Here is a 19,352-nt window from a genome sequence, read left to right as displayed (position 1 = left end):
AATGCAGGCTTGGTGAACATAGTGTTTTTAAAATGTCTGTTAGATGTCGCAAACAGTGTCATGGTCATGTGTGTATTTAGACTTTATATCATTTACTTTTAATTAATGTAAATGTAGATATGGCGCACTAGTGAATTTGCCATCTGAAACGTACAACTACACAAACCCTAAGTAACGTATTTCAGACTCATAAATATGTAGACAGCGCCCTCTAGTGGATTTGTCATCTGACGCATACAACCACACGGAGCCTAAGTAATATATTTTAACTTCACAAAAACGTAGACAACGATTAAGTTTGAGTTTTAGTGATTGTGTTTATTCGTGATTTTAGATTTGTTAACTGTCTAATTAATTTCATTTAAATTTTTTTTGTTATTTAGAAGTATTTATAATACAAATTGTAATATAATACATTATTATTAGTGCTGGACAAAGATTAATCACATCCAAAATAAAGTTTGGCATAGTACGTGCTGTGCTGTGTGCTGTGTGTACTTTTTATGGATATATAAATACACACATGCATGCATATATATATATATATATATGATACAGATAATATATTATTTAAATATAGCGCCCTGGATTTGTCATCTGAAGCATACAAGAAACAAACCCTAAGTAACATTTCAGATTCACAAAAATGTAGACAGCGCCCTCTGGTGGATTTGTCATCTGAAGCTAACAACAAAACGCACCCTAAGTAATGAATAAAAATGTAAACAGCGCCCTCTAGTGGATTTGATCATCTGAAGCGAACAACAAATCGCACCCTAAGTAATGAATAAAAATGTAAACAGCGCCCTCTAGTGGATTTGTCATCTGAAGCGAACAACAAAACGCACCCTAAGTAATGAATAAAAATGTAGACAGCGCCCTCTAGTGGATTTGTCATCTGAAGCGAACAACAAAACGCACCCTAAGTAATGAATAAAAATGTAAACAGCGCCCTCTAGTGGATTTGTCATCTGAAGCGAACAACAAAACGCACCCTAAGTAATGAATAAAAATGTAAACAGCGCCCTCTAGTGGATTTGTCATCTGAAGCGAACAACAAAACGCACCCTAAGTAATGAATAAAAATGTAAACTGCGCCCTCTAGTGGATTTGTCATCTGAAGCTAACAACAAAACGCACCCTAAGTAATGAATGAAAATGTAGACAGCGCCCTCTAGTGGATTTAATAATCTGAAATCTGATTTGTCATCCTTATGTTACATATTTTATGTTTTGCTAAAATGTAAGCTGAGGCACATATTCCCAATGACTCTGAGTTGGTTATTTGAGTGTGTGTGGCTGTGCTGGTGAATTGTCTTTTAAAAAAAAATATCTTGTTTGTCGTTTCTGTGGGATGTTCAGCTGCAGAACGTCTCCTCTGTGGATGTGCAGTTCAGTGTGCTGCTAGAAAGCTTGTGTCCGAGCGAGCAGAAGCTGAGGTCCACTGCTGCTGTGGGTGAGTTCTAAAATATGTGTTAAACTATCAGAATGACCATATTTTATCCATGACTAACAAAAGATAAAAATAGTAGTTAATAGTAACATAAAAAACAGCATCCAAATTAAAAGCCATTAGTCATATATTTATTGGATTGTGACCCCTGGAGTGTTTCGGTTAGATTAACCACACAGCAATATTGTCATTTGTTGCTACCTGGTTAAACTTTCCGACACCTTTATGGCACTCACGTACATTAAAATGAAATAAATAGCCATAGACCATAGACTTGTGCGTAATCATTATGTCTCATTAGGTGAGGTTAATGTAAAAATTGACCATTAAAACTTACACTCACCGGCCACTTTATTAGGTACACCTATCCAACTGCTCGTTAACGCAAATTTTTAATCAGCCAATCACATGGCAGCAACTCAATGCATGTAGACATGGTCAAGACGATCTGCTGCAGTTCAAAGCGAGCATCAGAATGGGGAAGAAAGGGGATTTAAGTGACTTTGAACATGGCATGGTTGTTGAAGTATTTCAGAAACTGCTGATCTACTTGGATTTTCATGCACAACCATCTCTAGGGTTTACAGAGAATGGTCCAACAAAGAGGAAATATCCAGTGAGCGGCAGTTCTGTGGGCGCAAATGCCTTGTTGATGCCAGAGGTCAGAGGAGAATGGCCAGACTGGTTCCAGCTGAGAGAAAGGCAACAGTAACTCTAATAAGCACTCGTTACAACCGAGGTCTGCAGAAGAGCATCTCTGAACACACAACACGTCCAACCTTGAGGCGGATGGGCTACAGCAGCAGAAGACCACACCGGGTGCCGCTCCTATCAGCTAAGAACAGGAAACTGAGGCTACAATTCACACAGGCTCACCAAAACTGGACAATAGAAGATTGGAGAAACGTTGCCTGGTCTGATGAGTCTCCATTTCTGCTGACACATTCGGATGCTCGGGTCAGAATTTGGCCTCAACAACATGAAAGCATGGATCCATCCTGCCTTGTATCAGTGGTTCAGGCTGGTGGTGGTGGTGTAATGGTGTGGGGGAGATTTTCTTGGCACACTTTGGGTCCATTAGTACCAATTGAGCATGGTGTCAACACCACAGCCTACCTGAGTATTGTTGCTGACCATGTCCATCCCTTTATGAGCACAGTGTCTCCATCTTCTGATGGCTACTTCCAGCAGGATAACACACCATGTTATAAAGCGTGAATCATCTCAGACTGGTTTCTTGAACATGACAATGAGTTCACTGTGCTCAAATGGCCTCCACAGCCACCAGAGCTCAATCCAATAGAGCACCTTTGGGATGTGGTGGAACGGGAGATTGGCATCATGGATGTGCAGCCGACAAATCTGCAGCAACTGTGTGATGCTATCATGTCAATATGTAGCAAAATCTCTGAGGAATATTTCCAGTAGCTTGTTGAATCTCTGACATGAAGGATTAAGGCAGTTCTGAAGGCAAAAGGGTTCCAACTCTGTCCTAGTAAGGTGTACCTAATAAAGTGGCCGGCAATGTTATATGGTTGTTTTTTTTGTCAATATGCTCATGCTTATATAGGCCTATTGGTGTGTGTGTGTGTGTGTGTGTGTGTGTGTGTGTGTGTGTGTGTGTGTGTGCACCATTGCGTGCAATATTTGTACTTATTTATAACCACCTCTGAGGATTGTGGAGGTCATGAGGCATTATTCATCTGTCGTCATTTAACTTTTCAAGCATAAAATGTTTCCAGAAACATAATTTAAAGCAGTAGTTCTCCCAAAAAAATGAAAATTCTGTCAGCATTTATTAATTTTACACTTTTGCTGAACACAAAAGGAAGATTGCCATTGACTTCTATAGTACTATGAATGTACTTCTACCTACTATGAATGTCAATGGCTACTTTTTATTCCAACATTGTTCAATATATTTTGTTTTGTGTTCAACAGAAGGAAACTCATAAAACTTTAGAACCACTTGAGTGAGTAAATGATGAGGAAATTTCACATCTTTTGGCTAAACTGACCCTTTAACCTCAGCATTTACAGACATCAACATGAACGTGAAGGTGTGTGTTCGTGTAATCTTGTGTGTGTATTGTGCAGGTGTGCAGAACTACAGTGGGCTCAGTGTGTTTGGAGTGTCTCCAGCAGGGGGCGTCATCAGTCCTGCTGGAGCCGCTGACATTACCGTGACCTTCCATCCTGACCATCACAGTCTCCATTACAGAGACCAGCTCCGAGTGCAGATCAGCAGCACAGTTCGTCTTTAAGAGCACAATACTGTCATAATACTGAAACTAAATGTGCTAAAAAATACAACACAAGGAAAAGCTGTTTTATAGATATATATACATATATTTATATATACAGTTGAAGTCAGAATTATCAGCCATCATGGATATTTTTCCCCAATAACGGAGAGAAGATTTTTGTTCAGCACATTTCTAATCATAAAAATAGTTTAATAACTCATTAATAATAACTGATTTCTTTTATCTTTGCCATGATGACAGTGAAAAATATTGGACTAGACACTAGTATTCAGCTTAAAGTGACATTTAAAGGCTTAACTAGGGTAATTAGGGTAAAGTTAGGGTAATTAGGCAAGTCATTGTATAACAGTGGTTTGTTCTGGAGACAATCCAAAACTAATATTGCTGAAGGGGGCTAATAATATTGACCTTAAAATGGCTTTAAAACTATTAAAACCTGCTTTTATTCTAGCCAAAATAAAACAAATAAGACTTTCTCCAGAAGAAAAAACATTAGAGGAAATACTGTGAGAAATTCCTGAATCAGGAAATATTTGAAAAAGAAACATAATCCACAGGAGGGTGAATAATTTTGACTTCAACTGTAGGTTTATTATTATTACTATTTAATTCTGTTTTATTTTTTATCATACACTAAGCTAACGAGAATTTTAATCTTGTTTCATTTTGCTTCTCGAGTAAATCTATCTTGATTTAACGATGATTAGCTGTTTGTGACTGATTCTAGAATTGCTGCTACATTTCAGGCGTTTTCCATTGATTTGCATTAAACTGGAATGATGTAAACAGATGTATAATGTAAACTATATTTATACTATTGAGAACTAAATCCATTATTAATGTAAAATGTCTAGTCCAAATGTTTAATTAGTAGAGTAAACACACAAACAAATAGAAAACTAGACTTAATTATTTAATAATCAAAGCTCAATGTAGGATTCAGTCAAAAACAGGTGCAGTGGGAGTCTTTAAGTTACTATTTTCAAGACAAAACGCCCCTAAATACACATGCAAACATTAGTTTTAGAGATAACTTGATATAATTTGTTTTATTATTAATAAATAATAGCTTTATATTGAAGACGAAAAGTGTAAACACACTTCTAGAATCAGCCTTTTACTGTAAAACAAAATCATTTTCACAGTCTTTATTCTTTATATTGGAAAACAACACGTAAAAACAGGTAAATTAGCCACTTACACTTATTTTTCTTACTCTATTGACATTTTAATAAATTATTAGCAAAACCTCTTTGCATTTTTTGGGGGTTTAAGGTACTAAATAAACATGTAATTATGTAATATTACTTCATATTACTGATCTAATAATATAATTAATAATGCATTAGTAAATTATTTTCACTAAGAATAATAAATGAAACCCACGCGAACACGAGGAGAACATGCAAACTCCACACAGAAATGCCAACTGACCCAGCCGAGGCTTGAACCAGCGACCTTCTTGCTTTGAGGTGACAGTGCTAACCACTGAGCCACCGTGCCACCCCTTTCTGTTTATTATTAACACATAATATTAGGCTAGATATTCTTCAAGACACTAGTATTCAGCTTAAAGTGACATTTAAAGGTTTAACTAGGGTAATTAGGGTAAAGTTAGGGTAATTAGGCAAGTCATTGTATAACAGTGGTTTGTTCTGGAGACAATCCAAAACTAATATTGCTTAAGGGGGCTAATGATATTGACCTTGAAATGGTGTTTAAAAAATTAAAAACTGCTTTTATTCTAGCCGAAATAAAACAAATAAGACTTTCTCCAGAAGAAACAATATTAGAGGAAATACTGTGAGAAATTCCTGAATCTGTTCAACATCCTTTGGGGAATATTTGAGAAAGAAAAAACAAATTAAAGGGGGGCAAATAATTCTGACTGTAACTGTACATGATAATATGGGTAGTGTTTTGACCGTGTGTTTGTGAATGTTCTGCTAGCAAACGGTGTGTAAGCTGGAGCTCAGAGGCTCTTCGTGTCGACACAATATGTTTGTGTGTGGTGGAGATCCAGTGGACGTCTGCTGCGAATCACTCATCCCATCACATATATACACGCCTGGACACACACAACATCAAGGTATACCTTCTGAAAACAGTTATACTACTAATCGAGTATGTTTACTTAGCTTGAAACCTAAAGGTGATGTGGATACTTACTTCTGTTGAACACTAATGAAATATACTGAAGAATGCTGGGAAAACAGCCATTGACATCCATTGTATTTTTGTCCCCAATATGGATGTCAATGACTGTGAGGTTTGATTTCTGACACGGAAAGACCAATCAAAATAGACTGAGCCAGCTGACCAATCAGAGCAGAGTTTACTAATGGAAGGGGAGGGGCTTACAGACTTTAAGGCCTGAATTGATTCAAATGAGCTGCATCGAAATTACAGCAGCATGATTCTACTACTGAATGCATATTCTGAGAAAATTACAATGTTTTCTGACCTTAGATGCAATTACACCTGTTGCAGACTCTGACATAATATTAGGGCACTTAAAATACAACATGAGCTGCTCTTTATAAGCACATTTTTGAATGGCTTGTCATGATTTTTGTCTGTTTTTTTCCTGAATGTTAACATATGCAGACAGTAAAAGTCTTCAGCTGACGCTCAGGAGTGAATATCAAGAAGGCAAAGCAATCGCTGCCACACGCAAACTCCACATAGGATGTGTCTACAGCTCGAAAACAACCACTAAGAAGGTAAGCAATGTCGGCGCCAGTGTATATAAAACATATAGCGCCAATGTGCTCACGGCGACCTGAGTTTGATTCCTGGCTTGAGGTCCTTTGCCGATCCTTCCCCTCCCAATGCTTTCCTGTCTGTATTCTCTACTGTCCTGTCATAATAACGATGAAACCCCCCTAAAAAAAGGTAAGCAATCAATTCAGGGTCATCTGAAGGCACATTTCAATCAGTGCAGTGATTTATTAGGTCCAGCTCACTAGGTCAAATCTAATTCAACAGATTCAACTGATTTACAGTGTTTATTGTCTTAATGAATGTGTACAATGCAACTCTTACCTTGCTGTACACACTGAATGCCATGTAAGGTTTATTATCAATCATTTTCTTTTCGGCTTTGTCCCTTTATTAATCAGGGGTCGCCACAGCGGAATGAACTGCCAACTTATCCAGCATATGTTTTATGCAGTGGATGCCCTTCCAACTGCAACCCATCACTGGAAAAACACCCATACACACTTATTCACACTCATACACTACGGACAATTTAGCCTACCCAATTCGCCTGTACCACATGTGTTTGGACTGTGGGGGAACCAGAGCACCCGGAGGAAACCCATGCGAACGCAGGAAGAACATGCAAACTCTACACAGAAATGCCTACTGACCCAGCCGAGGCTTGAACCAGCAACCTTCTTGCTGTGAGGCGACAGCACTACCTACTGCGCCACTGCGTCGCCCTGTAAGCTTTATGGTATAATAAAATATAATCATGTCGGCGCCAGTGGTGTAGTGATTAGTGTGAGTGTGTATGGTTGTTTCCCAGTACTGGGTTTCAGCTGGAAGGGCATCCGCTGTGTAAAACATATGCTGGAATAGTTGGCGGTTCATTCCGCTGTGGCGACCCCTGATAAATAAGGGACTAAGCTGAAGGACAATTAATGAATGATTTGAGTATCCGCAGCTGTATCCCTTCTAGACTTCACCCCACGTGATTTCTGGGTGAACCGTCGCTTTAATGATCATCTGCGCAGGTGTATCTGATAAAGTGGATGATGATGATGATGATGATGATGATGATGGTGGTGTGTTCTGCTGTCAGGGTGTTGAGTTTATGTGGGAGAACCTGTCGGCGGTGGAGCAGCAGGGCTTCAGAGTGACTCCAGCGCAGGGCAGTGTGGAGGCAGGACAGAGACGACCTGTCACCGTCATCTGGACGCCCCCTGCTGGCCTTGCAGTGAGTATCACATCATCTATCCTGCTCCTTTTTACAAGATGTAAAATAAGTCTCTGATGTCTCTAGAGTGTGTAGTGAGGTTTCAGCTTAAAATAGCATACAGATAATGTTTTCTCAGGCCCAATCCCAAATCTACCCCTTCCCATTACTCCTACCCCTGGTTTTGACTGTTCACGTCAAGGGGTAGTGGTGTCCCAATTCTCTACTGGAATTCTACAAAAATAGAATTGGGATTGAGCCTTACTCTCTGAAACTGACCCTTTTAGGTTTTGATCCTAATTGTGGCGTTTTGGTGACTGTCGCTTTAAATGCAAATGAGATTGTGCTCTTTTTAAAAGAGGGCGGAGCTACAAATGCCTGTGCATCAGCATAGTGGCAGATTGAAAAAAGCACTAGTGTTGTCAGTGCTGATCAGGTGTGCATGTGTGCTTCAATGTGAGTGTGTGCTTCATGCTTCTGTCAGTCTATGTCGCTCCTGTCGCTGTTCATCTAAAACTCCACATCTATAATCCTCTTAGTCTATGCTGACATTATCTTCAGCAGCTCAAACACTCTAATGGCTAATGGACAGACGGCTGCTTCTCACTCAGGGCTGCTGTTTATGCTAATGAGGGAGAGATGGGCACTAGTGGGCGGGGCTTTCCCCCTCTGATGACACGTACAAAGGGAGGATGTCAATCAAAGTGTTTCTGCAGACTGTTTTAATAAAGGGTGATGATAAAAAATAGAAATAATTAACGTTGACTATTCAAAGCTGCTTATATTCACACATTAATGCCACACTACTGTTTTTAAACCCTTTATAATGGTGATTTTTTCATAACGGGTCCCCCTGAGTTCACACTGCATGATTTCCTAATCGTCAGAGAGCCGTTGTTTTCTAGAGTGGCGTTCAGTTGCTGCTGTGATTATACTGCATGCTGGATCTGTGACAGGAGGATACAGGCTGCAGGACTACACTAAACATTCGAGATGCCTCTGTTTGGCTCACAAACGCACACAAGAAGTGGTTTGATCACTCAAGATCACACACGAGACAATACATTTTTTAAATAATCTGACTTTCAGATGGATCGTGCGCTGAACGCTGATTTACAGCGAAAGGACAGAACCAAAAGATTATGGAGGAGGAAATGTGCGCATCGTTTCCCTGTTTGCCGTGCAAATAAATCGTTTTGCAATGTGCTGCTGCTGATCAAGCAGATGTTAAAAACACAAGTTAATCAAGTCTTTCAGGACTCACACAACCACATGCTTTTTTTTTGTCACTGAACTTATATACGCAACACAACATAAAACCAATTATTAAAATTAAATACATGTAAATAAATGATAATAAAAATAATAACAAAACAAAAAAGATCGAATAAATATGAAATATAAAATAATACAGGCAGCACGGTGGTGCAGGGGTCGCTGGTTCGAGCCTCGGCTGGGTCAATTGGCATTTCTGTGTGGAGTTTGCATGTTCTCCCTGTGTTGCCGTGGGTTTCCTCCGTATCCAACGTCCAAAGACATGTGGTATGGGTGAATTGGGTAAGCTAAATTATCCGTGGTGAATGTGTGTGAATGAGTGTGTATGGGTGTTTCCCAGTGATGGGTTGCAGCAGGAAGGGCATCCGCTGCGCATGACATATGCTGGATAAGTTGGCGGTTCATTCCGCTGTGGCGACCCCTGATTAATAAAGGGACTAAGCTGAAAATGAATGAATTAGTAATACATCAGACAGCCAAAATGACCACCCTTCAATTTTCCTGTTACGTGCTCTCCAAATACTGTAAAAAGCTCCCCCATTTCTGACTGAAAGGATGTGTGGAGTCCTGAAGTCTTACCAACATATCAACTCAATCCAACCCTTATCTGAGTACTTCCAATTTCCCAGCAGCAGTCACACAGCCATAATACATCCTGCAACGACTAGCCCAGCCTGTGCTTTAGATATCCCCTTCTGTAGAGTGGATGTATCACCAAGAAGACAAACTCTTGGTGAATAAGGTAAAGGTTGTCCCAACATTTTCTCAAGGTTTTGAATAACTCTTGTCCAGAACGGAGCCACCAAAAGACATGTACACAGAAGCACATCCTAACATTTTTTCTGAGTCTAGGTTTTGGCAGTAATTTGGGAAGCATGTCGATCAGATCAGAATCTGTGTGTGTGTTGAACCTCAGCTCATTCAGGATCAGTTATATCTGTGTGTGTGTGTGTGTGTGTGTGTGTGTGTGTGTTTCAGCCAAACGCAGTTGTCCAGGCATGTGCTCAGCTGACCGTCAGAGGAGAAGAGACCGAGTTTTACCGCGTCACTCTCATGGCTCTCCCTGACGAACACACAGTGCTGTAAAACCACAGTCCTCATGTGTGCTGCATTCATCATCACATAAATAACAAATATGTTAGAGCGGTGTTTCTCAACCACGTTCCTGGCGGAGCACCAGCACTGCATGTTTTGGATGACTCCTTTGTCTGTCACACCCATCACAGCTCTTTCAGACTCTGCTGATGATCTGAATCAGCTGTGTTTGGTTAAGAAGACGTGGAAATGTGCAGAGCTGGTGCTCCTCCAGGAACTATAGTTACTATAGTAACTATAGTTACTGAAGACGTCTTTTAGCTTGCCGTTGATGATGTTGTAAGCAGAAAAAGGTATGTTCCGTATGATTTCTAAACTGTGAGTAGTCAATATAATGTACACCAATAAATAATTCTGTATAGAACATTTACAGTGATGCATTTCTTTCTTTTAGAGAGAGAGAGAAAGGGATGAAAATAAGCAGAAATGGCCAAAAACATTTATTGGGAATAAATAAGAAAAAAGAAAAGTAATAAAAAAAAAAGATATAAATATATTGAGCATATATATATATTTATACAGTATTTTTGTGTTTCCAGTACAAAAATGTAAACATTCTGGCATATTAGAACCTGCTTATTAAAATTAAAGAGACAGTACGCCCAAAAACAAACATTTCCTCATTATTTACTCACACTCAAGTGACTCTAAACTGAACACGAAACAAGATATTCTGAAGAATGTTGGAAAAAAAGCAGCCATTGACATCCACAGAAGGAACAATAAATACTGTGTAAGCCAATGGCTGTTTTCCTTCAGTCAGTTTATTTATGGGTGCACTGTCACTTTAAGAGAATATATGCCTAAAGTTGTAAGGATAAAAGAAAACAAGTTTATGTTTTTCTGACACCACTTACAGGATAATAAGCAGAAGATCGCTTACATTTGATGCATTTTCCAAGATATACCTTCTGTTTTTATTCAGAATAAATGTATTGTGACTATTGATCTATAATATAATATCTATATAGATCAGTGATTATGACTTAAAAATGTGTTGATTGTACTGGATATAAATACAAAGGTATACAAAATACTATAGTAATTTAGGGTAAATATTGCATTTTTTTAACCATTCTATGATTGAAAATTTGAATTAGTACTACTGTGGTGATTCTACAGTTGCTATGGTAACACAACAACTATATAATTAAACTGTTGTGGTGATTCTACAGTTGCTATGGTAACACAACAACTATAGTAATTGATCTGTTGTGATGATTCTACAGTTGCTATGGTAACACAACAACTATATAATTAATCTGTTGTGATGATTCTACAGTTGCTATGGTAACACAACAACTATATAATTAAACTGTTGTGGTGATTCTACAGTTGCTATGGTAACACAACAACAATAGTAATTGATCTGTTGTGGTGATACTACAGTTGCTATGGTAACACAACAACTGTATAATTAATCTGTTGTATTTTACAGTTGCTATGGTAACACAACAACTATAGTAATTGATCTGTTGTGGTGATTGTACAGTTGCTATGGTAACACAACAACTATAGTAATTGATCTGTTGTGGTGATACTACAGTTACTATGGTAACACATCAACTATAGTGATTAATCTTTTGGGGTGATTCTACAGTTGCTATGGTAACACAACCACTACATAATTGATCTGTTGTGGTGATTCTACAGTTGCTATGGTAACACAACAACTATAGTAATTGATCTGTCATGGTGATTCTACAGTTGCTATGGTAACACAACAACTATAGTAATTGATCTGTCATGGTGATTCTACAGTTGCTATGGTAACACAACAACTATAGTAATTGATCTGTCATGGTGATTCTACAGTTGCTATGGTCACACAACAACTATAGTAATTGATCTGTTGTGGTGATACTATAGTTGCTATGGTAACAAAACCACTGCATAATTAATCTGTCATGGTGATTCTACAGTTGCTATGGTAACACAACAACTATAGTAATTAATCTGTTGTGGTGATTTTCCAGTTGCTATGGTAACACAACAACCACTATATAATTGATCTGTTGTGGTGATTCTACAGTTGCTATGGTAACACAACAACTATACTAATTGATCTGTTCTGGTGATTCTACAGTTGCTATGTTCACACAACAACTATAATTAATCTGTTGTTGTGATTCTACAGTTGCTATGGTCACACAACAACTATAGTAATTGATCTGTTGTTGTGATTCTACAGTTGCTATGGTATCACAACCACTACATAATCTGTTGTGGTGATTCTACAGCTGCTATGGTAATACAACAACTATAGTAATTGTTCTGTTGTGGTGATTCTACTGTTGCTATGGCTACACAAATATAAACAACTGACCCAATAGTTTCTACAGTAGGGTATATTATACTACAATACCTCTAAGTTTACTATAGTAAAAAGTTAAGTATACTACAGTGTTTATCAGATCATTATTGTTAATACTACAGTATACTGCAGCATTCATTAATAAAGAGTTGTAAATGCTGTAATATATACGTTATACCATAGTATGGATGAAAACACTCGTAATTACTGTAGCATTGTGTCGGTGTGGGTGTGAAAGCAGCACAGATGTATCTCCGCAGCCTTGAGACTGATCTGATGCTGAATGTCAGTCTGACATGTTCCAATTTCACAGTACATGAGAATAATGACCAGGCTCAGCCAATAGGAGCAGAGCATTCAGAGAGAGGCATACGGTCAGCATTTATGCCAGATTTGAGCAGATTACGCTAAATCAGATTACTGCATCCCCGACCCCACTATAAAAAGCAAGGTTATTAAAAGCTTAGCGCCATATAATGCTATTCTCTCTTTTATGAAATGCATCTCATCTCGTAGTGCGCTAGATTGGAAGATTTAATGTTTTTCACTTACTTTTAAAGTGCTAATCTGATCTCTATATCCTAAATGCTGAATGATATTACCACTCAAAGGCATGCATATGGAAAATCACGCATTAGAAAACATGAGTAGATTTACTATGTTTGCAGTAAATGTGACCCTGGAACACAGAAGCAGTTGTAAGTTGTATATCGTATATATAATAGTGCTGCCAAAAGATTAATCGCGATTTACAAAATAAAAGCTTTGTATTTACATAATATATATGTGCATATTTGTTTTGTATACATTTATAAATATATAGATACATGTGTGTGTATATATATATATATATATATATATATATATATATATATATATATATATATATATATATATATACATATATACATTAGCGAAAATGTTTATTTATATTTTATATAATATGTCATAGAAATTATAAATATATGTGTAAATATTTTGTGTTTTTTGCATATTTATATAGCGCCGCAGTGGATAGTGCTGTCGCCTCAGTGCAAGAAGGTCGCTGGTTCGAGCTGGGTCAGTTGGTGTTTCTGTTTGGAGTTTGCATGTTCTCCCTGTGTTGGCGTGGGTTTCCTCCGGGTGCTCCGGTTTCCCCCACAGTCCAAACACATGCGCTATAGGGAAATTGGGTAAGCTAAATTGTCCGTAGTGTATGTGTGTGAATGAGTGTGTATGGGTGTTTCCCAGTGATGGGTTGCAGCTGGAAATAATCCACTGCATAAAACATATGCTGGATAAGTTGGCGATTCATTCCGCTGTGGCAACCCCAGATTAATAAAGGGACTAAGCCGAAAAGAAAATGAATGAATGAATATTTATATATACATATACACACACACACACAATATTTATGCACAGTGATACAGTATACACATACATTATGTAAATAATACAAACTCTTATTTTGGATGTGATGAATCATGATTAATTTATTGACAGCACTAATATATCATCCATTATATGAGCCAAAATGATTGCTTTTTCTTTTTTGACAAAAATCATTACAATATTAAAGTCCATGTGCACCGGAAGTTGCTGAGACTTTTATTTCAGTATGTTGATGACTTCAAACTGAAACTGAATATTGAGTAGGGGGCGGAGCTTTCTTTTTGCGCATCATTCCCTCATGGCAAACCAACAGTAAAAGGGGTGTGGCTAAGAATATAGTGGCGGAATCATCAAACTGACATCATCAGAGATGGAGCCAATCAAGCGCAGAAGCTGATGCTCAAGCTGAAGATTACAAAAACACAATATTTTTACAGTGGATTAATTTGATTTCATACAAACAAGATCATCTGGCATGAAGATTCATTAATTAATCATTAAATTCATTCATTCATTTTCTTTTCGGTTTAGTCCCTTTATTAATCCGGAGTCGCCACAGCAGAATGAACCGCCAACTTATCCAGCATATATTTATGTCCATCCAGCTGCAACCCATCACTGGGTTGCAACCCATACACACTCATACACTACGGACAATTTAGCTTACCACATGTTTTTTCGGATTTGTGGAGGAAACCCACGCCAACACGAGGAGAACATTCAAACTCCACACAGAAATGCCAACTGACCCAGCAGGGGCTCGAACCAGCGACCTTCTTGCTGTGAGGCGATTGTGCTACCCACTGCGCCACCGTGACGCCCCATTGCTTAAATTTCCTACTGTAAATATATCAAATATTCATGGATAGGAAAGTGTAGAGCATTTACAGGAAGGCGAGAATCGAACTCAGGGGATCCGTGAGCACAGACGTGCATGTGTCGACGCACTAACCACTACACCACCGGCGCCAACAAGTTATACAACTTTAAATGAGATTTAAATTTCAATTGGTTGTATCTCAGACAAATATTGACAAGCCATGAATCAACAGGAAGCTAATTTCTCCAGCTTTCAGATGATCTATAAATCTCAATTCAATTTCACACGTGTGTAAAAAAATCTGTTAAATGAGGATGCTTCCAAAAATAATGCATCAATACATTTTATTTATCTGTTAACTTTCATTAAAGGTCCCGTGAAGAGAATTCTTTATTGGATGTTAGACCTGATCTCAACTGAAACATGAGGAGAGGGCGGGGCATAGAGTAGCTCCTCCCCTTTATAAAAAACAGCCAATGGCGTTTGGTTTTTCTCACAGCTCTGCCAGTAAGAGTGATTGAGCTCAAGCGCACAAACAAACAGCCAATAAGAAAGAAGAAGGCGGGGCATGTCAGACACTAGAGAGCATTTGATTGGTCAGAAGAGTCAAAATGAAGTATGAGGAGACGTCAATAAAATCTTTGATTAATTCAGGTGGAAGAGACAAACTGGAAACTTTAGATGTTTATATCAGGGTTATATCTTCTAAATGTGAATTTTGGAGCACACTAGATTATAAATAACCTTAAAACTAACAGACTGAAACTAACATCAACCTTCGCTTTGACTAAATCAAATCAACATTTGGGATGACCACACCTTGCGTTTAAAACACTCGGTACACTTAGTCAAGAGTCATTGGTGGATGAGCAAATCATACTGAATGAGATCATACAAATACATCTGAATTACAGCCGCTAAATCAAGAAGTTCAGAATTTTCCGTGAGGTAATGATGGAAATGCTGAGCTGATATGATGTCTGGCATACATCTGTGTCTGCAGGTAACCGTGCACAGATCTGCCATCAGCTCTCATGGGGTGTTTTCAGAAGCTGCACAACACACACTGAAGAAAACGTGTCCAGGACAACAAACTCTCTGAAGGATGGACGTCCACCGTGGGCGATTTCACACCTGCAGCACCTGAGCACACCTCACTAGTATGAACTTCACCTCAGGAAAACTGCAGAGCCTTTGAGTTAGCGATACACAGAGTTCAGCATAAATCAGTAAGAGATCTTTCTTTTAAATTCATATTACAGTAATATATTTGTGCATATACATTAGATCAGGCGGAACCAAAGACAAAACTGATCAACTAATGTAGCTAAAACTGAAGATCACAGTCTAAAAATGCGCACACACTAAATAATGTTCATTTTCCTTCGGCTTAGTCTCTATTTCAAAGGTCACCACAGCGGAATGAACCGTCAACTTATCCAGCATATGTTTTACGCAGCGGATGCCATTCTAGCTGCAACCCAGTACTGGGAAACACCCAAACACACTCATTCACACATGCACTTATACACTATGGCCAATTTAGTTGATCAATTCTCCTATAGCGCATGTGTTTGGACTGTGGAGGAAACCCACACCAACATGGGGAGAACATGCAAACTCCACACTGAAACGCCAACTTACCCAGCCGGGACTCGAACCAACAACCTTCTTGCTGTGAGGTGACTTTATTTTAATGGATATATCTGTTTAATTAAACAGTTTTTTAAATGCACCGAAATATATTTAATATATTGACTGTTTATTTATGGTGGTGAATTGCATTATGGGATGTCGATCTCTTCTCTGTAGACTTTTGCTGTTGAAAATTCAACTCTACTGTTTGACAAAGTGACTTTATTGACATTTTAGTAGTTTGAAATAATAATATAATGTATAATAAATAATATCTGGAGAAATAAGTGTGGAAAATAACAGAAACTGTGCTGCAGCCTGCAGTTTATTACAAGGTTTCTGTAGCGTAGTATACAACACCAACACACACAGTATAGCACTGCACACTATTACACATGTACAGAAAAGACAGTTTTTACAACTTTCAAGGTTAAAAGTTGTCGGAAGAAAGATCAAGATCCCATAATGCACTTCAGAAGCATGAATAAATGGGTAAATAAATAAATAAATAAATCACAAAATATGAAAAACTAATTTCTGAATACTTTAACAGTTTATATTCTCTGAGAAATGGATTAAAAATAAAATTATATATATATATATATATATATATATATATATATATATATATATATATATATATATATATATATACACATAAACAGTTGAAGTCAAATTTATTATCTCTTGTGTGAAGTTTTAATTATTTCCTTTGGTCTGCTTGGTTATGGAAGCCTGTTTCTGCCTCTGAATAATACAATAAAAAAGTTATTGCAACTTTTAATCTCAGAATTGCGTGATACAAACTTGTAATTCTGTGATATAAAGTCAGAATTCTGAGATATAAAGATGCAATTCTCAGTTATAAAGTCAGAATTCTGACTAAAAGTAACTTTACAACTCAGAATTGCGTCTTTATATCTCAGAACTGTGACTTTTTAGCTTAGAATTACGATTTTTTTTTCAGAATTGCGACTTTGTAACTCAAAATTGCAAATTTAATCTCAGAATTCTGCTTTTATATCTCAGAATTGCAACTTTTTATCTAAGAATTCCGACTTTATAATTCAGAATTATGATTTTATAACTCAGAAAATTAACTTTCAGTCAGAATTGTGACTTTATGACTCAGAATTCTGCCTTTATAAGTCAGAATTGCAACATTTTATCCAGGAATTCTGATTTCATTACTCCGATTTATGACTTTATATCTCAGAATTCTGACTTTATAACTCGAAATGATGAATTTTATCTCAGAATTCTGACATTATTACTCACAATCGTGACTTTATACCTCAGAATTCTGACTTTTATCTCAAAATTCTAATTTTATAACTTGGAATTGTAAATTTATATCTCAGAATTCTGACTTTATAACTCGAAATGATGAATTTTATCTTGGAATTCTGACATTATTACTCACAATTGCGACTTTATATCTCAGAATTCTGACTTTATGTCTCAAAACTCTGACTTTATAACTGAAAATTGGGACTTTATAACTCAGAATTGCACATTTTATCTCAGGACTCTGACTTTATAACTCAGAATTGCAAATTTTATCTCAGGACTCTGACTTTATAACTCAAAATTGCACATTTTATCTCAGGACTCTGACTTTATAACTCAGAATTGCACATTTTATCTCAGGAGTCTGACTTTATAACTCAGAATTGCACATTTTATCTCAGGACTCTGACTTTATAACTCAGAATTGCGATTTTACAATTATTTAATTAATTATATTTTTAATTATTATTATACTTTGTTTATTTTATTTGTATTATTTTTTATTCAGCGGTGGGAGCGGCCTTCTATAGCTTGGTAAAGCCTGTATTAGGGCTGCAGTGTGTGATTGATCAGCATGTGTTTTGCTGTATAGTCTCTAAGTAACAGCACTTCCCCGTGTGCATTCTACTCTCTGTGGAGTACCATCTCAGGCCGGTGATAATGAGCTGTGGGTTTCAGACGCACTCCCTCGGATGTTTCGGTGGTCCCTCGTCTACTTGCCTCGCATTTGTTCCCTTTATTTTTTTATTACAGGCCTCGCATGTAGAGTGGAGCCAGAGGGATTTGGTCTCCATGAGTGCTGTTGAAAGTACACGCAGTGAAGAAAACAAGTGCTGCTTATGAGAGAAATGATGCAACACATGCCGAGAGATCTGTGTCATTTCTGTTATAGCAGACGCATTCGTATATATGCTAAAGACTATATATATTTATAGGTATAGATATATGTTTATCATATAGGAAATACTGTGGAAAATGTCCTTGCCCTGTTAAAACAGCACTCTGGGATTATTTTAAAAGACTTCAAATTTCACTGGAAGGATCATACATTTGGCTTTCAGTATTTTATTGATTTTGATTTAGAATAGGAATATTGTGAAGAGAAAGAATAAATGAACATAAATAATAGACAAACAGGGAGAAAGAAAGAAAGAAAGAAAGAAAGAAAGAAAGAAAGAAAGAAAGAAAGAAAGAAAGAAAGAAAGAAAGAAAGAAAAGAAAAAAGAAATCGAAAAGACAGAGACAGACAGATAGACAGATAGATAGATAGATAGATAGATAGATAGATAGACAGACAGACAGACAGACAGACAGACAGACAGACAGACAGACAGACAGACAGACAGACAGACAGATAGATAGATAGATAGATAGATAGATAGATAGATAGATAGATAGATAGATAGATAGATAGATAGATAGATAGATAGATAGATAGATAGTAACAAAGAAAAAAACAGAAAAAACAAAGAAAGAGATCAAGAAAGACAAAGAAAAAAGGAAGAAAGATAGAAAAAAAGAAAGAGAAAAAGAAAGAAAGATAGAAAGAAAAAAATGAAAGAAAAAGAGAAGGAAAGAAAGAAAGTAAAAAAGAAAAGAGGAATCGAAAAGACAGAGACAGACAGACAGACAGACAGACAGACAGACAGACAGACAGACAGACAGACAGACAGATAGATAGATAGATAGATAGATAGATAGATAGATAGATAGATAGATAGATAGATAGATAGATAGTAACATAGAAAAAAACAAAGAAAGAGATCAAGAAAGACAGAGAAAAAAAGAAAGATAGAAAGAAAGAAAAGAAAAAGAGAAAGAAAAAAGAAAGAGAAAAAGAAAAAGATAGATGGATGGATGGATGGATGGATGGACGGACGGACGGACGGACAGACAGACAGACAGACAGA

General features: G+C 37.3%; 1 protein-coding gene across 1 annotated transcript in view; it reads left to right on the top strand.

Annotated features, from left to right (window-relative positions):
* cfap74 (cilia and flagella associated protein 74) overlaps nt 1-10,224 on the top strand; it is a 62,618-nt gene extending 52,394 nt beyond the window's left edge. Inside the window, exons 33-38 of the mRNA XM_056464574.1 lie at nt 1,363-1,456; nt 3,551-3,705; nt 5,671-5,809; nt 6,328-6,443; nt 7,529-7,663; nt 9,896-10,224. Coding sequence (XP_056320549.1) covers nt 1,363-1,456; nt 3,551-3,705; nt 5,671-5,809; nt 6,328-6,443; nt 7,529-7,663; nt 9,896-10,003 — 747 coding nt within the window. The 3' untranslated portion in view covers nt 10,004-10,224. The remainder of the gene's footprint in view (nt 1-1,362; nt 1,457-3,550; nt 3,706-5,670; nt 5,810-6,327; nt 6,444-7,528; nt 7,664-9,895) is intronic.
* The last annotated feature ends 9,128 nt before the right edge of the window (nt 10,225-19,352 follow it).

The sequence above is a fragment of the Danio aesculapii genome, chromosome 8, assembly GCF_903798145.1.
Source record: "Danio aesculapii chromosome 8, fDanAes4.1, whole genome shotgun sequence".
Lineage (NCBI taxonomy): Eukaryota > Metazoa > Chordata > Actinopteri > Cypriniformes > Danionidae > Danio > Danio aesculapii.
The sequence above is the reverse complement of the archived record's forward strand: the minus strand, read 5'-3'. Positions and strand labels throughout refer to the sequence as shown.